This window comes from Symphalangus syndactylus, chromosome 19 (genome assembly GCF_028878055.3).
Source record: "Symphalangus syndactylus isolate Jambi chromosome 19, NHGRI_mSymSyn1-v2.1_pri, whole genome shotgun sequence".
Classification (NCBI taxonomy): domain Eukaryota; kingdom Metazoa; phylum Chordata; class Mammalia; order Primates; family Hylobatidae; genus Symphalangus; species Symphalangus syndactylus.
In genome coordinates, this window is record NC_072434.2 from 82,188,169 (window position 1) to 82,212,344 (window position 24,176).

The following is a 24,176-nucleotide window of genomic DNA, read 5'->3' on the forward strand; positions in this document are numbered from 1 at the left end:
TGTTCCCTCCTCTTCCCTTCCAGCACAGCAATCCTCAAATCCATACATGTTTGCCAGTCTAGATTGATGAAAGAAATTAAAGAGCAGTTATCGTGCTTAAATAATTCTGCGCACAAAAGCAGTGACACACATGATCTTAGAATTTTTCTCTCTCTAAATAGATGCTGGTATAAACTAGAAAGTTTAGCATACAATTCATTTTTTTTTTTTTTTTTTATTTTAGGGTTTTAGGGTACATGTGCACAATGTGCAGGTTTGTTACATATGTATCCATGTGCCATGTGCATACAATTCATTTAAAGCAGAAATAACTTTTGCTGCCCTTTCATTTTAGGGGGATTTATTAAGAAAAAAATCTTCAGTAGTTTTTGGTTTGATTTGTTTTTATTCTTTTGTGTTTGATTTTTAAACTAGTTTTACTCAGGGCCCCGTGTGTTTATCTGTTTTTGTTTGTTTTGTGTGGTTTGGATATGTCTTCTTGTCAATTATTAGTTTTGGAACATTGGGTCTTTTATTGGACTAATCTTATTTCAAAAAATAATTTTTTTCTCCCATCTGCCATTTGTAGTCTATGTTTATTTCTCTGAAATATTTTAGGATTAACTAATTTATCTATGTATTTTTTTGTTCTCACAAATAGGAAAAACAATATTTCTTAGTGTATTTTAAAGTTTATTATTAATACCCATTCTGACATTGCTACCACTATGTGGCTCCTGTGTTTATTTTATTTTCTGCTTGACATTTGGATGTACAAGTCCAGTCATCAAAAATAAGTCATATGGTTACTTAACTGAGTTAGCTACCTTCAAGAACAATCACTGACACCATTCTATAACTTCTTAGGTTTTCTGGCCTAAGGTTCTGGCCTGAGGTTCAGAAGGACTGACCTTTGAGAAAAATCACCAGTGCCACTCTAAACTGACTTAGGTTTTCTGGGCCCATCTGCAGAACTTGGAGCCACTGCAGATCTCAGGGCCTATCACCTGCCTACCTCCAACATCTCTCCAAAGTCCTAAGCAATTTTCAGCTATAAAATCTCTAAAAATGAATGAAGTCTCTGTCCAAAGCCTGACTTCCCTGTCTTGGAATTATAAATCAATTTCGTTTTCCCCTGTAGTTATTACCTAATGTTCCAGGGGCTCTGACCACAAATCCATTAGTCATTCTTAGTCGCTGTTCATATCAGCTCCCAAAAGGAATAGCAGCCACTTAGGTTTCTTTTCCTTAGCCTCCTTTCCTTTGTCAGGCAGATATGGGTTGGCATAACATTTTCGAGTCCCAAATGAGAAAGAACTTTGTGAGAGTGACCATTCTGATGTGAGAATTCTTTATATCTCTCAAAATGAGATTGATTTAACTTGTGCATTCTTTTTCAACACATAAAATAATTACTCAAACCGATTAACACATTTTGTATTATTTCCTTACAAACAGAAAAACAAAAGCAAAATCTCAACTTTTTTTCTTTTTCCCCATTTCCTTTTCTTTCGACTACTGTAAATGTACTACCCTCCCTTCCTCAGTCATCACTCATGAGCGTGGTAATTATTAAAAATGAACTGTCTTTTGTTTATTTGCTCTTTTATTTGTTGTTAGCTTTGTGTACAGACTTGATAGTGACAATTTTTGTGCGTTCTTTTTTGTTGTAGACTGTTTTAACAAGTAGATTATTTCATTTCCATCGTTATGCATCCTGTTATTTTTTAAATTTACACATCTAGCTTTCCTCCTTTTCTTTCTTGTTTCTATGAGGATGTACAGTTATTAGTATGTCAGATATGAAGGGGCAACAAGCATTGCAATTACGTTTTGGGATTGGTTTTGTTGTTTTTCAGTTAAAAGCCTTTCTGGTGGGCCCAGCGTCTGCAACTGTTGTGCCAATGAATGATCCTAGAATGTGTGCCCTAGTCTCCCTGTGGCGTTTCTGTCTTGAACATACTGTGGCTTTATGGCTGTACTGATTGGTGCACGGGAAATCGGTGACAGATTCAAGGAGGACGTGACAAGCTGAGTCTCCTCCTCGCCAGTGTGCTCTGCCAGTTGCCATCCAAGTATTGGGAGGCCTACTGACTTTTTCTCTATTCCTTTGAAAATCTGACAGATTACAAATCATTTAACATTAAAACTAATTTTTATTTTTGTGACTGAATTCAAAGAGCAGTAGAAACGATAGCAACTATTTGCTCCTCAAACTAATATACTAGCGAAGATGCCATTAGTAATTCAAAGTAGTTTCTGAAAGACATTCTATGCAGTGGAAATAAGGGATGAGATTTTAGATAGTACCTAGGACGCCAACAAGGCTTCCAAGATTAAACTGTGCTTTCTGAATACATGCTATTGCCTTAATCGAGAGACCTATTAAGAGCATATGTAAGGGCCACTCATTAGCTCTATTAATATTATAGTATTTTCCAGATTGTTTTAGGAATTCCTATACGGACTCTTTTGGCGTGTTTAAATATATCTGTTTTGAGACCACTCTTTTGTTTAAGATTCTATGAAAGTTAAGAAAGCCTATACACACTCAGGAGAAGAAAAATCAATCATCCCTCTTGGAAGGGATAGAAAAGGCTGAAAAAGCCACATCTGTTAGTGATGTCACTTGCTGCAACACTTGAGGCTCAGAGGGCATGGGCTTAGCACTGAGAAAATAATCTATTGTATCTGAATCTTCTACATCTTTGCCCACTGTTTTTATTAAGCTAAGTCTTTTCCTAATGACGATAATATGACCATAAATTATATAGCCATGGAAAATGTATAAGCTTAAATGCATGAGCTTTTGATACCCGCAACACTCCAATGAGGTAGCTATTACCTTGATTTTATAGATAAGGAAACAGAGGAACAGAAAGGTTTCTTGACTTCTCCCAGGTCACACAGCTAAGCGGCAAGGTTGAGACTGAAATGCAGGCATTCTGCCTCCCACTGTTTAATTTATAGATCCCATGAACGAAGTCACTTCCTTCCCACCTTTTCATATTCTTCGGGGGCTTACTTCATGTCTACCATTGCCTTAGGTAGCATTTTTTTTTTTTTTTTTGCCCCTTGACTTATTGTTTATTTAATTCTTTTTGAGATGGAGTTTCGCTGTGTCGCCCAGGCTGGAGTGCAGTGGTACAGTCTCCTCTCACCGCAACCTCCACTTCCCAGGTTCAAGCGATTCTCCTGCCTCAGCCTCCCAAGTTGCTGGGATTACAGGCCTGCCACCACAATTGGCTAATTTTTGTATTTTTGGTAGAGATGGGGGTTTCACCATCTTGGCCAGGCTGGTCTTGAACTCCTGACCTCAGGTGACCCACCCACCTCGGCCTCCCAAACTGCTGGGATTACAGGCATGAGCCACCACGCCTGGCTGCCCCTTGACTTACTGTTCTTTGTCCCTTTCCGGGACACAAATCTCTTGCCAAATTTTGCATTTGTTGTTAAGTTTCAAAATTGCTTTTGAACTTTTTATGGTTACAAATGTTCCTAACCTGGTATTGAGATGCCATGAGGAACTATGTGTTTCTTTGAGGTTTGTATATACAGATTTCAGATGAATTATTTATACTTTTTTTTCTGCTGCCATTATTGTCATGCGAGTTTGACATCTGTCTCCTTTTTATACTAAGTTTCTCTCATTTCTACAAAAGCCTGAGCCTCACAGTTTTTTTTGAAGGTTCTTCAGGAAATGTGTTAGTTTGTAATATGCTCAATGTTGTCTGTGCTGTATATTTTATATTTATATGTGTTTTCTTTTAATGACTTAATCAAATTCAAAAACAAAACCTGTATGAATATTTAAAATGTCATTCCATTCTTGGATTTTTAATTTGCTTTTTTATCAGAACCATTAACCCCATTACCAAATCATTATGACATTGAAAGTGCAATTTTTTTGCTTTCAAAATTCTTCTTGCAATATAGCGGAGGATACTGAATTTTTTTTTTTTGATCATGAGGTAGTCCTGGACTTCATAAAAGCAAGACGAAGTTTTGAAGTTGATCTGATTTCTTAAAAATAGTTTGATTTTTTAAAATCCTCACTATAACATTAACTACCAGTTAACCTTCCCCACCTTTCTATCTGTATCTGCTAATTTGTTTCACTGAGGTTCTTACTGATATATTTATAATCATCTAATCAAATTTATGTGAAGTTGAAGCAACACAAATTGATTAATTAAGCAAAGGGATTGGATTATCTTTAAGTATTTGTTACCCTAACTTTTTGTTACTCTTTTTATTGCTTAATTATTTATGGGCTACCTGTTCCTCAAGATTTTCCAAATACTTTCACAAGTGTAGTTTAGTATTCTGTGTACCTTATTCTGCCATACTTGTGGGTAAATTTTCTCTTCAAGGAAAACTTGTGGTGTTGGTTCGTGGCACCAAATATGTTTTCTTAACATCCTTGCACAGTTTTTAAACTTTGAAGCACTCATTTAAATTAGAGTGACTATTATGTGCTAGATGGTGTCCTAGGCATTGGAAACGATTTAGGAGCTCAGTACTGTGTAGACAGACTTGTAAACAAATAACTTCAGAACAATGCTTTATGCATATAAAGGAATTTAGGTGGAAGTACTTAGCTGCCGGGATGTTGCGGGACTGGGGGAGACATGTAGTCTGAATTAGGAATCAAGCTGGTGGATAAGGAAGGCAAAGACATTCCAACGTGAGGGAACAGCATATGCAAAGTTCAAGGTACCAAACATGGCAGAGAATGGTGACTAAGCTGTTGTGAAGGAAAATGATCAAACTAGAGGATGGAAACATAGTACCTGGGAGGCCACGAAGGACCTTCTCTGCCCTGCCAAGGAATCTACACTTTCTCTCAGGCCATAGAGAGCCATTAAATACCGCTTAAGTGATACTATGTGTAGTGTTAAATAATCCGCCTAGAATTGAGTTCCTAACATTTATCGTTCAAATAATGCTTCTGGTAGACTCCATTAACAGTACAATGTAGATTTCCCATTTCTCGGTCGTGCTACTAAATAGAAATTGACTCCTCCAAAGATAGTGACCAGCATTATTTCCTTCATGGCAGTGGGAGAGCTCTGAGTTATGCCTAATGATAGATTAGAGGGAATTCTTCAGAGTAGACTTTTCATACAGTTAAAGAAATCCATCTGTTTGCCAGGGAAGTAGGATAATTGGAATGGTGCTTTTGAAAAATTAATTACTCATAGGCAACATTGTGTAAGAAAGATAGGTATCAGAGTTTCAAGGCAAGGAGATCAGTAAGGATGCTGATGAATGGAGCGGATGAAAAACAGTAAGAATTTCAGTGAGAGTCTTGCCAGCTGAGACGCTTAGGCTTTGGCTATGAGAGAAACAATATGCAATCACATTTGAAAGCAAAGGGATTTTTTTTCCGCTCCAGCTAGTTTAATTTGTTTAAATTAACAGAGTGTACTTTAATTCTGTTATCTTTGGGACAAACCTGATTTTCTTGTTGTCTTGGCATCGGAAATAGGAATGCATTGTATACACCGCTATCAGATGGTTAAATTTTAATAAATGCACTCAGTGGAATTTATAGAACAAACAACTGTCATACAACCTACAGAAATTCTGAAACTTAGAAATTTAGGTCATTTGACCTAAGGCTTCACATTTATTTCTTTTGTGCTTTGTAGACTTCAAAGCACTTTTAGTTGTTTGAGCCAATTCAATTCTCCCAACAGTCCTATGAAATGAGGAGTTGAGTTTGTTCATCTCTATATCAACATGATGAAACGAAGGCTCAGAACAGTGAACTGACTAAAGTCACATATCTAGAAATGGTTTTCCTTTGATTCTAAAATTGATGAAAACAAGTACAAGTTCAGAATTTAAATAACATATAGTATGTGTAATGATAATTAGTCAAAGATTTTACTAGTTACTGATGGTAACTTTACAGCATTTAGAAACTATAGCACACTGAATTCAGAAAAGCCACATAATACTGAAATTATCTGTTTATTTCCTATATCATCCATTAGACTGTGAACTTCTTCAGGTTCGAGATTATGTTCACCTCACAAGGTGCCTGCCATGGAAGAGTAAATGTTTATTGGAGTTTACTGGAATCATACTCTCTACCAGTCGATAGCTATATGACATTGGTTATTTAATTTCTCAGTTGTTCACTGAACCACAAAATGGTATTACATTTAGCTAAGCTACAGACTTATAATAACCCTGAATTGAAATGATGAGATAACGTATCTAGCACAATACCTAGCACACTGTAGTCACTAACTAAATATTAACCATAAACTTATTTTTTAAATTTACTTTTTAATTGAATTGTAATATAATTGAAGCAGTCATACTTAAGCTGCAATATTAAAACTTCCCACATGGAATAAAACACCTGACTTTTCACTATTTTAAAATATTTTTAGCATTTTTCAGTTTTGGCAAGATGCAGAATCGATCTTAAAGTCCTCTCAAGATCAACAATCAGCATAATTTCCTCTATGGCAGTGGGGTGCTTTTGAGTCAACTTTATAGATTATAGGGGATCCTTTAATGTGGCCAGTCCTATGCTTCATGACTCACCTTTTACCTGTGCATTATTGTAGATACTGACATGACAGGACCTGATCATGAGAATGTTAGTCTTTTGGAGTCTATTTATCCTAATTCACCAATTGTAGGTAGAACAGTGGCCTTTAAAAATGTGTTAACTTTATTAGATCTTTAAAATAGGACTTACTGTTTCACTGGTAGCTTGATTAAACAAAATCTACCTAGATTATTTCCAAGAAAAAAATGTAATTTTGAGAACATTTTAATCCATGAAGATGGTGTTCAGGAGTTATAAACACAATTAATAAATTCAAATCGCTTTATTCAGCAGCTTGGCATGATATTTCCATATTTTTTAGTATTATTGCCACTGCACCTAATATAGTAACCTTTCCACAATTTACAAAAAATTACCACAGATTATGAAGAGTCAGGGACGTAGACAGGGTACATGTTATCTTTATTTTATACAAGAGAAAATGAAGATGCAAAGAATGAACTCAGAAGCAGCAACAATATCGAAATACCTCTCCCTTTATTACAGTATTAAAAATCTTAAGCCTCTTATAAAAATGAAACCAAAGGGATGTCCTTCACAATATGTACCTTGATCCCTCAGGCAGCAATTACAAATCATAATTTACCAGTGTGAGAGCACTTTCAACTACATGGTACTCCATTCCGTTATTTGTTATTGATCTTAGTTTCCATCTTACAATGGAATTTCTTTTGCACACATCACAAAATAGACTGCTGATCCTGTACCTTCTGCAGACATAAAGCCATCATCCATCTCTGTTACTCTACCACTTATTTGCAGCATGGGCAATGGCAGCATTTTAATCAGATAGGAATGTCTTCATTAAGCAACAGTACCCCAGCTTATACCTGGTATCACCTGGTGGTAAACGAAGGCCTGACTCGTCCCCTCCCTAACCCCTCCCCTCTTCCCATTGTTCTGCGATGTACGGTGTGTCCTTATATAAGTGAAATTACTTGTACGTGTTTCGGTATACAGTCAAGAAAATACTGTGTGTGTCAACAATAAATAAAACCTTATGTTATAAATCATTATGCATTATGCAGAGCATTTTTAGGTACACAGGTAGATTATATTTATTTCAGTGTTTTTCTGAATACTTTCTAGTAAGGGTTACTTCTTTCACGAATATATGAACACTTAAAGTGTGTACATGGTTTATTGAATTGATTTGTTTTTTGAAAAAAAAAAAAACATTGCAGATGGGCTCACAGGGAAAGAATCAATAAGCCTATGTAACGAACTCGTAATATTTTGATTTAAATATCACTTTAAAGACTCTTCTGATTAAGGTGACTCATGAAAATGGCACTAAGTATCACCAATGAAGAGTTTAGTTCCTTTATTTGCCTAAAACGTTCTCCCTTTTGTTTCCTATCCTATCGTGAATTTAAACACTGAGGAATGGACTTATCAGCCAACTACGGGAGATTCAACACAACAATTGCCTGTAACACTTAAACTTGCCACGTCTGATTCGCATACTTGGTGATTTTAGCATAGTCACCAAATTTCATATCTTGTGGGCTAACAGGGAAATGAGTACAGTGATTTTATGTACTTTTTTTAATGTTTATATTAGTTTTCAAAATGGTTTTGCTTCCTAACCCTACCATTATATGAAGCCTCTCACTTTGAAAGTCACAGACTGCGGACTGGTAAGTCCATCAGCTCTCCGTCACTGTGATCATTCATAATTTCACTTAAAGTAAACATACGATCATTGCATCGTTTTCTTTCTCAGCCCAAAGTATTTCCATTCTGTAAAAAGTTCTTTTTTTTTTTTTTTTAATATGTAAGTCCATTCATCCACTGGCTTTTTTGTCATTTTGCTTTCTAAACAAATTTAGATTTTGGAGCAGCTGCTCGTAATGTAGAACTGTTCTTTATCCCCCCACGGACACTTTCTGTCTTGAAAATCAGCTTCATTTGTGTGGTGCTGTTCTGTGTTTGTTTCTTTCCTTGTGTTTTTTGCTTTCAAAGTAACTTGTGATCAAGATAGCTTTAAATGGAAATGCAAGTAAACTGAGCCCTTTTCTGAGGTTTTCTCCTTGCCCCAAAAATATTTGTTAGTGTTGGATGATGCAGAGAAACTTCTGTAACTAGGGGATGCCTTTCTTTTCACCTTCTTTATTAGTTTTAGCTCTCTCAACACAAGCCACCAAAGTCTGTCTTTTGGTTTCATATTTAGCATTAAGATTGTTTGCCATTTCCTCCTCCCATGGAAGTAACGCTCAAACCAGTCACATCTCTATTTTAGATTTCAGAAATCTCTCCTTTTTTTTAATTCAGTAGACAACCTGATAACAAAGTTAATTAAAGCAAGTTAATCAACAATTTTCTAGTGATTTGCAGCTTTCACAAACATCCATGAATTATTCCTTAATAAAAGAAACTCTTAGCCCTGCTTTTTTGGATACACAGAATGCTTTCCATTGAATCATGTGGTCATAATCCGGGTACAAAGCAAATTTAACACGTGTGAGAGATGCAGAAAAATGTCCCTTCTATGCACACCTTGCCAAATACAAGAACATAAAGAAAGAAAAAAGCCAAGTTTAAGCCTTTAGGTCATTTGTAAAATGTTGCCAAACCCATGCTGCTACTTTTAACAGAGAAGTCTGAGTTTTAAAATTCAAACGTTCTTTTCTTACAAAGAAAAAGTGCCTCTATCTGCCAAGCGCATGATCTTACGAGCTTCAGATAGAAAAGTAGCTATGACTTGTGACTGTTTTTGGTTCAGAACAATGCTAGATCAACATGCAAGTTGTATGGAGGTGGGGACAGAAGGGGAGGGGCAGGCTGGGGTGGTTGCTAATGTTTGATCCCTGTGGATTTCCCGCAGGAGAAAAGGTTCTGCAGGACGATGAGTTCACCTGTGACCTCTTCCGATTCCTGCAACTACTCTGTGAGGGACACAACTCAGGTTTGTGAGTCCCCAGAACTTCTGATGCTACTAAGGCATAAATAATGTTTTCAAGCCAGTAATAACAAGAGCCTGTTAGTTCCAATTATGCATCATTCTAGAGACAATAAATATTCTACAGCATGACTTGTCAGTGGGCACTGGGACATTTTATATATTGCTTCCCTGCTTTCACAGTCCTCGGATAGCCATTTCACTTGAGTCTTATCAATAGTTTTGATGTTAGGGAAGACACGTGAGGCTGGGCGCAGTGGCTCACCTGTAATCCCAACACTTTGGGAGGCCGAGGTGGGAGGATTGCTTGAACCTAGGAGTCCAATATCAGCCTAGGAAACACAGCGAGACCCCCATCTCTACAAAAAATTTAAAAACTTATCCAGACATGGTGGTGCGTGCTCGTAGTCCCATCTGCTTGGGAGGCTGGGACAGGAGGATTGCTTGAGGCCAGGAGTTCGAGGCTACAGTGAGCTGTGATTGCCCCACTGCACTGGAGCTTAGGCAACACAGCAAGATCCTGTCTCTCGATTAAAAAAAAAAAAAAGACAGATGATTTATGAAAAACATATAAATAGATAGTTGTGGAGTAATATGGAGTATCATTTCTTTTGTACCACTTCTCTTTACCTTGAGTGTATGCATACTTCATTGTACTAGTTAACATAATGTATCTCCATTACTTCTTTACACATCTAACTCTCCACCAGGCTTGTGCACCCCTGAAGGTAGGAACTCTATCTTAATTTTATCTTGGCTGATCCCAGCACTTTGCACAGTACTGAGAAACAAGTGATTAATGAATAAATAATTTCCTTCTTATATCCTCAAGGATAGCAACCTTTTTCAGTCATTCCTTTGCCCAGAGCTCTAGGACTAGGAATAAGGAAACTGATATTAGCAACATCTGAGACAAAAATTGAATGTTGATCATCTATGGAGCACCCAGATACACTTTTGGGGTGATCACTTTTTATGGAAAATATAAATTATTTTCATATTAAAACTATTAGATAAAAACAGTGCACTAACCTACAATGATTTTGCCGTAGAAAACATTTGCCTTTGGAGTTCTTAGAATAACTCAACTTGAACTTCTGAGCAAGCATTAATAACATTTTTTTATCTTGCATAGATTTTCAGAATTATCTGAGAACTCAGACTGGCAATAATACAACTGTCAACATAATTATCTCCACTGTGGACTACCTCCTGAGAGTTCAGGTATGTTGCTTTCCATATTAGTAACAAATTAAAAGGGTTGGTATGTTGAAACAATACGGCAGAGTTTTAATGTGTTTTGGTTTATAACTAGAAAGGAGTTTTTGAGATAGTTTATCTCTGATCACAGTCTCTCAGCAATTCTTAGAGCAAAACTGCCACTGTTATCTCTGCTCCTGATCCTGCCTCCTACTTTTGTTCACTATTTTATTTCTGTAAGTAGAGATTTTTTCTCCTCTGTTTTTTTAGCTTGATGGTATTTTAAAGTCATTTTCATTTTATAAAGCACTTTTATGCTCCTTCTTCTATAGTTGTTAGACAAATTGGGGAAGAATATTTGGAACATTCATAGGAATAGGAAAGAAAGGCTTTGCAACTACTACCGTACACTTAAGTTTGATAGTCTAAGTTCAGTTCTTTTCAGCTGTCTTAATATTTGCATTAATTTTCACACCACATTGTTTAAAAATCTCTGATATTGTAATTATATTTGAGAACATTAATCAAACTGAATTGAAGATGTAGGCCTCTTAAATAATGAGAGCCCTGTACAACTTTTTTCCCCTCATTTTATTTATAAGCTAAACCAGGCACAGTATTTTAAAAACTATAAATGCAGACTTTCAGCTTTTTCCTTAATCTTTGAGTGTGTAAAATTACAGCCTTTTTTTTTTTTTCTAACTGAAAGCTTAACGTGGTGGGGGAAGGTGCATTTTGAAGTCAGTACACCAAGAAGCATTGCTGAAAACACATTTGTCGTTTTAAAAATTGTCTGAAAACCCAAATGTAGTTCACAGGCTCAGCTAAATTGGATTATTTACTTATCCAACCAAAATATCTTTAAAATGTACGTTATTGTTAAATACATCTGGTTTATAGAGATTGATCTTATTTAGATATTTGTTTCCAATTGTTAGTATTTACAAGCAATCCAACCAGTTTCCTCAGGGACAGATACAAAAGCCATGGATATCAGCGAGTTCTCACTGATGCAATGTGAGATGCAATGTGAGCTTTATTGGAGAAAATGGAGGCCAGATGTCGGTACCCCAAAAAAGACTGTTCCATGATTCATCTATTTTCTGTGCTCACATAGTAAACATCTAATTTTGCTCATGCATAAATATGCTCCAGTCTTAATGAATTCTTATGTTTGTGAAGTTCAAGGTTATCAGACAGTAATTTTTAAAGCTAAGTTTTCTTCTTCTTGTCTTCTCCTCAGTTGTTAGCTATATCTAAGAAGAAGGTTCACATATTGTATATTTAGGAAGGTCATTGAAGAATGATATTTACTTCACAGATATTTTTGTTTGCTACCATATCTACTATTTAAAATACTTCTCAGGCATAAATTCCAAGACTGGTTAGTCAATGGTAACTTTATCAAGAATGTGACTTGATAATAAATAATATCATCTCTATTTCCCAGGAATCAATTAGTGACTTTTATTGGTATTACTCTGGGAAAGATGTTATTGATGAACAAGGACAACGGAATTTCTCCAAAGCTATTCAAGTGGCAAAACAAGTCTTTAACACTCTTACAGAGTATATTCAGGTAAACATTTAAACATGGCTGCTATCTGTAGCACTGAATTCCATAGAAAAATGAAGTATGTCTAGAGTAGTTTCCATATCTCCTATTGACCCCTTTCCGAGTTTCTTTGCAAATTGCTACAATTAAAGTATCAGGTTGAGATGTGAATTTATATGGAATGAAATTGCTTCACCATTTGGCAGGTTGAGATATGGATTAACTCCTTAGAGGTATGGACTATGATGTTAGTTCTATTGTACCCCCAGGGCCTGGTATATGTACTAAGCACTTAGTAAATATTAAGGAAGGAAGGGAGAGCAGGCACAACATTAAACCATTCTTTCTGGTATTCCACTACAAGTGGGAAGAAGTTTCATAGAAACTTAAGAAAGAGAAGAGTGTTTGAAAACGTCGCATATGTATATTATAGATAAAATTCCAAATACCATATAGAATATTCTTTTCTTTTTTACATCGATTTGTTTTATGTTCTCCTTGGACTAAGCTTCTAGCCTTAACTTCAGATTTTTTTTAAGATTTTATAAAATTCTGGGTTTTTCTTCAATCAGCAAAACTTTGCTGATGACCAGTCATCTTTCCTTTCTGTCTTGTCTCAGTGGCCAATATTACCCTGAATCATTCACTATGTTTGACGTGCCCCATGCTAAGGATAAAACAGGAGGGAGAAACTTATAATTGGCTTTGTGAGACTAAACATAAGCTTGTGGGGAGAAGAAAGGTTAAGTTAAAAATAAATTGTATCCCAGGAGCATAACAGTTACAGCTGTTTGAGTAAATAAATGACTCATGGCCAAGTACAGCCAACCAAGAGTAAGTGCTGTAGAGGCAGGAAGACCTCCTCCAGGCTCACTCGCCTCTGCATTCAGTCCCTTGGAAGCATGGCACTTTTTCTATTTTTTGCCTTGGTGGGGAAGAGGAACCTTATTTCAGCATTTCCAGATGGAAAAGTCACACTTGATAATTCTAATAACATTTCCTTTAAAATCAAATAAAAGTGAAAGCTTAAGTCAGTTTTGGTCTACTCACAGTCCCATTCCCTTACCTCTCCTGGCTTCCATTATTGCCTTAGTATTCTCATGCATGCCTAGAATGATACCAGTACAACAACATTCATGTGTCATGTCCTGAATAAATAACAGGATTGACTGATGGCATTAGCAAGCCACTGGATTTTGCAGAAATGGAATCAGAATGATTTCTATAATATATTCCAAGTGAAACATAACACCATTTCAGCTAAGAGTGGGCATTTCTTGGTTCCTAAAATAATTGAGATTCCTGAATTTATCAAAAGCTAGAAGCATCCGTTGAGCTCTTACTATGTGCAAAACTCTTTATTAGGTGTTGTCATAGAACACAGATTTCTACGTGAATGTTCAAAAGATATTGGATAAAGTCACATGGCTTATTGTGCTTGGTTCAATGAGAACCAAAAAAATAAATAAATAAATGAAAAATAAGAGGTAACAAGTAACTTCTCTTGTTACTTCTTTTTTATATGACATATTTTAAAATAACAATCATATCTGAAATATGTATTTTGGAATAATTTTAGATATTCAGAAAAGTTGCAAAGACAGTAGAGAGAGTTTCTGTGTATGATTCACCCAGTTTTCCCTAATGCTGACATTTTATATACTCATGGCGCATTTGTCAAAACTAAGAAATTAACATTGCCACATCCTGTTAACTAAATTACAGGCTTTATTTTGATTTTACTGGTTTTTCCATTCATGTTCTTTGTTTTTTAAAATTCTGGGATACAATCCAAGTTACCACATTACATCTAGTGAAATATATTTTAGAGAAGTTTGCCTTAGTGGTATATCTGCTGATAAATATTGATACTGTGAAGATAAGCTTATCGTTAGCTTCATGCTGCTTCTGGACTGCCTTTTAGATTACAGCATTGCGTATTGCTTTATTATTCAAACTTCTACTAACTATAGAAAGTTATATAAGGGGGAGATCCAACACCATTGAAATAAATGGAATTACCTATAAGATCGTAATCCCAATTTAATAAAAGGGGAAGAATTGTTTGAGTAAGAGGACGTTGTATTGTCGAGGTTCCTAGAGTAAGACCATGAGGTAGTTGTTGAGAAAAGACAAAGCTTGATGTGTCCTTGGCACAGGTCCTTCTGGTAGTTAGCAAGGGTTTTCCATGTTGCAGGTACATACATCGTGAGAAAAGGATGCAAGGCACCAGGCTAGGGAGTTTACAGCTCCCAGAAGCTGAGGACCTAAGGTCGAGCAAGCCCTAGAAAGGACATTGTGTGTTTCAGGTTTTAGAAGAATTAATGGGTACTTTGGCTTTGGGCTTGCAACTCTGTCACATGAGAGTTGGCCAGACAACTTTTGGTCACGTAGGGGTTGCACGAGAGCATAACCCCTTGTAATGCTTCAACTTTTGATTTAAACCTGAACTAGCACGGGAAGAAAATTATTTCTGACTTGAAGAAAAAACAAGTTTATTTTTCCTAAAAATGGCTTTCTAGTGTTCACCTAATAGCCTCTTGTGCTTTTCATCCTCCCTAATTTATATGCCATTGGAATACCAAGCTGACACTGAACATCGACCACAGGAAAATCCTAAAGATTTATTGCTTTCAAACCAGAGCTGTAATAACCAGTTGGGACTAATTACAACCAGGGATGAAGGAAACTGTAAAACTACTATATCTGGTACATTAAATGACCTGGATTTAATGACCTACAGATTAAAATAACCTGATTCCTTCTCACCGACTTGCTCTGTCAACCATTTCTTTACCACTAGAAGGAATCCTGTGCACTGGCCACTTTCAGATAAATAAAATCATGTCAGTCACTTTGTCACAAGAATAGTCTCATTTCAGTAAAACTTCCGCTTACCCTTGGGCCTGATTTTCAGCTGGAAAACCTGGAGTGAGGGTGTAGGCAAGAAATCCCATCTGGATGTTGTTCATTCTGGAAGGAGTCCAATCTAGGCTTTTTTTACTGTCTCCCCTGAGGGTTCTTCTCTCCCTCTCTCTCTCTTTCCCTTTCCCCTCCTGGTTAACCCCAGGCTTCCTCTGAGTTGGAGCTGTGGGAGAGAGGAGGTATGAGGAAGGAAAGGTCTCCTCCGGGGCACATGTAATCCCAGAGTGCACCGTGGAGCTGGCCCTCTGGTGTGGTGTGTTGTATTTTTTTATCTAACGTGCGAGCCTGGCCCTCTTAGTCCTCCAGTGCCTGGAAATGACTCTTTCCCATCCAGTTTAAAGTTATTCAATCAGACCTCAAGCATCTGGTGGCCCCCATCCACCTTGGAATTATGTTACCATTTCAGACTGATTTCAGATGGGGCAGAATGGCCCCTTCCTGAGTAGTCCATATAAGAAACACACATCTTTTTTGTCATATGCTGTCTGTCACACTTTCTAATACCAGACCTTATGCTACCCAACTTCAGAAGACAGAAACTGAGCTCACATGATTGTTCTCCTGAAGCCTCTTCTCTCCCTTGGTGTAAGGAGATGCAGAAGTAACGAAATGGAGAGGCTCAGCACGTGGAGAACCCTCTCCAAAGTCTCCCTCTTTTCAACTTCAACCCCTTTATATCCTTAGAGTGGAAAGATCTATTTTTAGTCACCCCTTTTGTAGGTAGTGAGTCTACTGCTTTTGTAGACAGTCATTCTCATAGTCATGAGAATACGTAGTCAGTATCTCAGCTGTAGGGCTTCAAGAGATGCTGAGACAGGAAAAAGTTCTATTTCAACATCTCGGATCTGGTCATCTCTTCCAATCACTTGTTTCTAGCATAAGATCTGAAATGTTTTTATGTGGTCTGCAATTTAAAGTTATTGTAAGTTATTTGCCTAAAGGAATGAAGGAATTTGAAGAACAGCATTTTATGTACTTTTTTCCTTTCTAAGTAAAATCCCTGTTATTTATTTTCATGGTTGGTGTAGATGATGGGTTTACAAAACTGAATGATGGTAGAATTTTTTCACTGGAAAGTGATAATAGAAATTGGCTCCATGAAAACAGTCTGCATGCTACAGCAGATCCACCCTAGTATTGATACTTCAGAAGTGTCAGCTAAGAGAACCAAGTTAAGTTTGTTAAAAGATAAACTTAAGCACAATAACATCTTAACAAGTTTATCTGAGCATTCGACTATTTATGAATTGAGCAACACCAGAACGCTAAGGTTTAGCACTTCACCAAGGGTGGGGGCACTTTTATAAGGCATTCCCGGAAGCAAGACAAGAAAAGAAATCTGACTGGTAAAAGTGGAAAGTCCCTAGTTAGAGGCTAGTTGGCAGTTTCTGACTGGTGAACTCTCTAGTTAGAAGTTAGTTGGCAGTTTCTGATTGGTTAAGCTTAAATTTACATCGAGTTGGGATTTGGTTTTCTTAGGGGGCAACCCAACACACCGGAGCCATCTCAGCCTAATGACCTCCCAGTTAGTTGTCTTAACCACTTCCAATTGTCTTGGATTCTGGATTCATGAAATTAATAACCAAGTATTACTCTTTTAAAACACGTCAGTGTTTGTACCATTTGTAAAACAGTTGTTCAATTAAGAAAACATTGAAGAGAATTTTTTTTCTCTATATGAATGATTTATCCAGGTTACTATTTAGGAGTAAGAGGTAGTCACCTCTCATCTAAAGCATATTCTCAGATTCTTTTGAATACAAAATAGTGACTATTGATTGATTTGACTTAACAGCCAAAGCACCCAGACCTAATTTTTTTTCCTCTAAATAGAGGAGATCAAAGCCAGACCAAAAAAATATGACACAGAATATAAAAATCCTTGAGAAACTTTTTTTGGAATATATTAAACATTTTAAAGAGGAACGTATTTATCTCTTAAGGGTCATTATCATCCCTGTATCTCCTTCTTTCACTTTGAGTTCCTATCTTTTTAGATAACATGCTAGCAGTGAGACAGATACATCAGCACTAAGTCAACTTTTCCCCTGTTACTGTAAAGTTTGTTTTGGCAAATGAATTATGAGGAGTAATTGCCATTTGTCTGTTTACGCTCCAGGGTCCTTGCACTGGGAATCAACAGAGTTTGGCACACAGCAGGCTGTGGGATGCTGTGGTCGGCTTTCTTCATGTGTTTGCCCATATGCAGATGAAGCTGTCGCAGGTAAACTAACTACCTTCCTCTCTCCTAAATGACAAACTGGAGACTGTAATCATCAGCAAATTAAACATGCTTTTTGATGTTAGAACATTATCTTTTTAGAATCACTTTATCACTTGTCTTTTTAAGATCATTTTATCATGCCTCTTTTGCTCTACATTAAAATTTTTTAAACATAAAAAACGTTATGTAACCTGAGAATAGACAGGAGTCATTATTCAAATTTGAGACAATGGATATTAAGAAATTGAATGTAATGGACGAATGAAACAGTCGAGTCCCCAAACATTGTACATTTCACAAGCTTCATCTTCCTGGCCATTGCTCACTGGAATTTTCCTTCCCCTTACAGATAATTGAAATAGGTTTTATAATCTGTTACAAGGGAGACAATTTTATTATAAGGTCCTAAACAAGCAGATGTTCTCAGTAGGGTGATGTCTACCCATAACCAGTGTATTTAATTTTGTGACAAAGAGAAAAAGTAGCTATTATATGGATAAGCAAATGAAGAATAAACAGATTTCCCAAGTTTTAATGTTAACTTGGGAGTACCTATTGAAAAATATCAGCTTGTTTTCTCACTGCTGTATTTGTTTCATTTGAAACAAAAAGATACACAAATAGAAAAGTTCTTGTGAATGTGTCTCTTCAATGCAGTGAATTTTGATGGTATAACCTGAGACCTTCAGAGTGTGGGTATTTGCCAGGTGGTCAGGTAGAAGAAAGAATGTCAGATTAAAAGACAGAATGCTGTCATTCTAATTCCTGAGCTGTCATGACTTGTTCCACCCGTGTGGGCCAGGTCTCTCTTCCTTGAGGCCTTGTTTCTCTGCTGTAAAGTGAAGAGCCTATCCCTCAGGCCTGCAAATGACAATATGCAGGATGTATTGTCAAAGATCAGCAAGGCTGGATGCTAGTAAAAGTGATAAGCATACATCTTAATGTCAAAGATAAACAAAGCTGGATACTAGTTAAACGAATAAGGACAGATTTTAATCAGTAGTGCTATTGCAACAAGGAAGAGTTCAGCATGAACTGAACCCGATTTGATTTGTACAGAGGTGACTGGGAATATTGATGGGAGAATGAAGATTAGACAAGGGGTGAGCAGGGGTTCAGTAGAGTCAGGGGAGTGAACAGGTACAAAAGGTTCACTGGTGTAAATGTGTTTAGACCAGCTATGTCTGCTAACTGGCAATTGTCAAAGTTAGGGTTCTGTCTTTCTCCAGAGTCCTTATCCTTAGATGTTGTCTGGAACAGTCAAATTTTATCAGCCTGGAGTTTTCCCAGGCAGGTACTTCAGTGGAGGGCTGGGCTCATTCTAGAGATGCAGTCTTGAACATTTAGAAACTATATCAGTGTTTGTTCAAGTCTTTATAGACCAAAGTTGAGGCCAAGTTGAGAAGAGGGCTCAGATGTACCTGGCTAGAGTTTGGTCAAGGAGAGAATGTCAGTATGGAGTTACTGGTGACTTCAGCCCAATAGGGAAATTCCAGTCTTTCATTTAATCCCTAGGTATATTTTGATAAGTAAAGGAAACCAACATATGAACCAAATGTAGACCCTCACAAGAGAGTTCTCATCCTGATGTTTTTCCATCAGGGTGTTAACATCTGGTGCTACCTAGCACTTGTTCCTGGTTTATAAAGTTTCCATAACAGCTATTTAGAGAGAAAACGTCTCATCCTCCCAACGCTGTATAGCTTCACATGTACCAAATCTGAATAAAATGCCTTGTACAAAATTTTTAAAGAATAGTTTAAAAAATGGATGAGATATAAAGTTGTGCAGATATAAGTATGATCAGTATCTCCAGGGACGGTAGCTAAGCATAGTGATGTTTAGACACAGTATGTCTTTGAAGAAGAATGTTTCTTTATGGTAAAAAACCAAAAGCAAAAACAAAATTTTAACCAGAGTAATATTGGAAAGCTTAATCAAATTGGTAAATAAGATACGTTGTACAATATTAGTACAATGTTGTACTAATAGATAATACCTGTGTAGGTTTTTGGTTAATTTAACAAATAAATTTACAAGTTTATCTTCTGTGGTGCTTATATGCCTATATTTTTCTATGTGAAGTTGATTTTTACATAATAGCACCTAGAAGAAGTCAGAAATTTAGAAGAAAAAAATGCAGGCTTTTCAAATAAAAGATAGATAGATGTCAAATGTGCAGAAGCTCTTGAGTCTTGCTTGGCATTGGAGAATATACCACTGTTATGGTTCTTTCATATTATTGCTAGATATGTTGTCTATACAAATACTTTCTTTTTTTCTGAGTTTCAGTCTTGCTCTGTCACCCGGGCTGGAGTGCAGTGGCGTGATCTCTGCTCACTGCAACCTCCGTCTTCCAGGCTCAAGCAATTCTTGTGCCTCAGCCTCCTGAGTAGCTGAGACTGCAAGTGTGTACTACCATGCCCAGCTAAATTTTTGTATTTTTAGTAGAGACAGGGTTTTGCCATGTTGCCCAGGCTGGTCTCAAACTCCTGAGCTCAGGTGATCTGTGCGCCTCGGCGTCCCAAAGTGCTAGGATTACAGGCATGAGCCACTGCGCCCGGCCTACAAATACTTTGAAGAACATGAGTTGAAATCAGTAATACTTTTTAATTGTGAAGTATAACTATTTTTAATATTTGGCCCTCCTTTAGTTCCATAATGCTTCAAGTGGTTACTATTTATTGCCAGAGCAGTACCCTTTTTGTGAGAATAAGTATGATGTTCTTGCTGCAAAGTTTTCTTGTATTATCTCAAATGCAATGTTAATATTTTCAGGATTCCAGTCAAATTGAGCTATTAAAAGAATTAATGGATCTGCAGAAGGATATGGTGGTCATGTTGCTGTCCATGTTAGAAGGTAGTTTTGATTTATACTTTTAAATTATCTTTATTATTTTATTTAAAGGATCAGCATGGGCTTATGGACTCAGAGTGTAGCATAGAATAAAATAACACTAAGATATGGTAGATGCCTTGGATTTATTGCTGACTTATTATTCTTTTTCTCACATTAATTTTTTTTTAAAGGGAGATCCTGCATATCTCAGTTTACATATCTACGAAATGAAAATAGTAGTACTTTATAACAACACTTTTCATTTCATAGTGATATCCTAAAAAGTAAGCTCTCCAGACAGCCTACAAAGAATATTTTATTTGTTAGTGTGTTTGTCCATAATCAGTGGGGGTTTCGGACATTTGGGTAACCGTCAGCTGTGTAAGCTGCTTCCATAATCGGTGGGGATTTTGGACATTTGGATAACCTCCAGCTGTGTAAGCTGCTGCTTTGAAAAGACCACAGAGTCACTCCTTTGGGTTCTTAAAGCCGTGGCACTGCTGGGGAAGCCTCTGTCCCCCAGGGCAGCTGGCAGTGGTAGTCTTGTTCTCCCCACCACAGCCTCAGTTTTAATTTTCTCTTTTTTTTTCTTCCCAGCTTATTTTGCTATTTTTGTTGTTGTTGTTTTTTCTGTAGCAGGCAGGAAACGTAGCAGTTAAGAGCGTGGGCTCCAAATCCACCGCCAGAGTTTAAATCCTGGCTTCCTTACCTCTGGGAGTTATGAACCTTGGACAAGCTACATCTGCATTTTTTCAGTTTCCTCCTCTGCAAAATGGAAATGATAGATTGATGTGAGAATTCAGCGGGATCCTATAAATACAACCAAAACAAACAACTAAGAAACGTTTGGTATTACGGGGCCCATCACTTTTTCTCAACTTCCTCCTATTTTCTCTCCGAGTCTGCCATACATGGCATAACTCCACTTTAGTTAACTGAGGCAGCTGTCACGCCTCGTGCTAGGACTTTGAAGTGGCAGCATTTGCTTAAAGCCCTTAGTTGGCGGCAATAGTAGCCACTTTATACCCTTTAAGCACAGGATCCATTTTTCCATTCATGGCCCCGATTCGAATTTTGGGTTAAATACTAACAACAGCAGTAACAACTGCAGTAGCAGCAACCACGGCAGTGACTTAAAACCAGCCTCATAATGTGCCAGATACTGAATTAAGTACTTATTTAATCCTAGTGACAAGTTTATGAGTTCGATGGTAATATTATCTCAAGTTTGCAAATGAGGAAACTGAGGTACAGAGAGGCTAAGGAATCTGCCCAGGTTCTGAGCACATTAAGCCTGGATTCAAACCCAATAGTGTGGCTCCACATCCCATACTCTTAACACTCCAGTGCTTACGGCTTCTCAGATTGACTCTGTGGACCTCTGACCAGCGATCTTTCTTCTCCTGCCTGTCTTTATGTTATAAAGCACGTTCTGTTCAATGAATAAAAGCATTCTGTGATCCTGTAGTTCAGGAATCTGCCATTTTCTAACTATACACACTGAATCATGAAGAAATGTAGAAAGGTGCTTTTCATGATGAATCAGAAAAAGCGTACAGTTTGCTCTCAGAATCTGGTCTGAAGACCTGGCACTAACCTTTAATAATTAAGTCACGATGGGCCCATTAATTTAGTCTTGTTGAACTTCGATTTCCTCATCGGTAAAATTAGGGTTAACAAAAAGTACCTGCCTTACATATGAACATTAAATCAGATATTGTCTATGATTGATAGTGATTTTTCAACTCCAAAGGGCTGAGCAAATGTTGATTTTTATTATTAATATGAAACGATTTTAGTTTCTGGCTCTTTGGCTCATTTTCTTTATCTAAAACACGTTGCTTCTTTGATTAATTTGAGGGGAAAAATGTCAACTTTTGTTGAAATATTTTATGTGTGTCAGTCTAATTACTTTGTAAATAGGGTTTTGCATGTTTGTGTAATCATTTTTTAAACTTATCTTTTTATAGGGTGAGAGATAAACAGGGACATATCCTTGATTCAGATGTTATTAAAGACATATTGTTATTTTCTTTCTCTATAATCATTGATTTTGTTACAGTTTATTTTAAACAAATGCAACTGCTTTACCACCAGGTAACGTTGTTAATGGAACGATTGGCAAACAGATGGTGGATATGCTTGTGGAATCTTCCAACAATGTGGAGATGATTCTCAAATTTTTTGACATGTTCTTAAAACTAAAAGATTTGACGTCGTCTGATACTTTTAAAGAATATGACCCCGATGGCAAGGGAGTCATTTCCAAGAGGGACTTCCACAAAGCGATGGAGAGTCATAAGCACTACACGCAGTCAGAAACGGAATTTCTTTTGTCTTGTGCGGAGACGGATGAGAATGAAACCCTCGACTATGAAGAGTTCGTCAAACGCTTCCACGAACCTGCGAAGGACATCGGCTTCAATGTCGCCGTCCTTCTGACAAACCTCTCTGAGCACATGCCCAACGATACCCGACTTCAGACTTTTCTAGAATTAGCAGAGAGCGTCCTGAATTATTTCCAGCCCTTTCTGGGCCGCATCGAAATCATGGGAAGTGCCAAACGCATCGAGAGAGTCTATTTTGAAATCAGTGAGTCCAGTCGAACCCAGTGGGAGAAGCCCCAGGTCAAGGAGTCCAAAAGACAGTTCATATTTGATGTGGTCAACGAAGGAGGAGAAAAAGAGAAGATGGAACTCTTTGTGAACTTCTGCGAGGACACCATCTTCGAAATGCAGCTGGCGGCTCAGATCTCAGAGTCGGATCTGAACGAGAGGTCAGCGAATAAGGAAGAAAGTGAGAAGGAGAGGCCAGAAGAGCAGGGGCCGAGAATGGCCTTCTTCTCCATTCTCACGGTCAAGTCGGCCCTGTTTGCACTCAGGTACAATATCTTGACCCTTATGCGAATGCTCAGTCTGAAGAGCCTGAAGAAGCAGATGAAAAAAGTAAAAAAGATGACCGTGAAGGACATGGTCACGGCCTTCTTTTCATCCTACTGGAGTATTTTTATGACCCTCTTGCACTTCGTGGCCAGCGTTTTCAGAGGCTTTTTCCGCATCATTTGCAGCCTGCTGCTTGGGGGAAGCCTGGTCGAAGGTGCTAAAAAGATCAAAGTTGCAGAACTGTTAGCCAACATGCCAGACCCCACTCAGGATGAGGTGAGAGGAGATGGGGAGGAGGGAGAGAGGAAACCCCTGGAAGCCGCCCTGCCCTCCGAGGATCTGACCGACTTAAAGGAGCTGACAGAAGAAAGTGACCTTCTTTCGGACATCTTTGGCCTGGATCTGAAGAGAGAAGGAGGACAGTACAAACTAATTCCTCATAATCCAAATGCTGGGCTCAGTGACCTCATGAGCAACCCAGTCCCCATGCCTGAGGTGCAAGAAAAATTTCAGGTAATTTATCTCTAAGTCACAGCAGCATTCTCTTTGGACTTCGGGTGGGTATAATAAATGATCATTAGACCAGGTTTCATGCTAGCGTCACAATGGTGTTACCTGTGTGACTTGAATTTCCAAAGAGAAATGCTTTTCGGTAAACAAAATTAATGTTTTTAAGAGTCCTTATGAATTATTGAATTAAACTATTAAGGTGTAAGCTTCAGTACCCCCCCTAACTGTAGCCTACATCTTTCTCCACTTTTATATAATTTTATATGCACATTTGAAAAGTTGGGAAAAGAAAGAAAACTTTTAGATACCTGTAGTGGCATTATTCTCACAGAGCCTTGAAATTTTCTCCTGTGTTCTGTGATTTTCTTTAGCCTGTTTTCACTGTATGTTCTTTGTAGTGATTAGTCCATAGTGCCATCATTCCATCCATAAATATGGCATATTTTCCAAGTGTCTGACACCCCTGGGTATCACAGGGAATTCAAAGGTAAGATGGGGTCACTGCCTTCAAATTACCTTAAAAAGTTTATTCCAGAGATAAAACTAACACACTTGAAGAAACTAGAAA

The 24,176-nt window shown here is 37.4% G+C and overlaps 1 protein-coding gene across 1 annotated transcript in view; it reads left to right on the forward strand.

The window, feature by feature from the left end:
* The window catches only part of RYR2 (ryanodine receptor 2), a 784,036-nt gene that overhangs the window by 711,322 nt on the left and 48,538 nt on the right, over positions 1 to 24,176 (forward strand). Inside the window, exons 85-90 of the mRNA XM_055233438.2 lie at positions 9,399 to 9,479; positions 10,609 to 10,697; positions 12,124 to 12,252; positions 17,273 to 17,377; positions 20,156 to 20,237; positions 22,314 to 23,611. Coding sequence (XP_055089413.1) covers positions 9,399 to 9,479; positions 10,609 to 10,697; positions 12,124 to 12,252; positions 17,273 to 17,377; positions 20,156 to 20,237; positions 22,314 to 23,611 — 1,784 coding nt within the window. The remainder of the gene's footprint in view (positions 1 to 9,398; positions 9,480 to 10,608; positions 10,698 to 12,123; positions 12,253 to 17,272; positions 17,378 to 20,155; positions 20,238 to 22,313; positions 23,612 to 24,176) is intronic.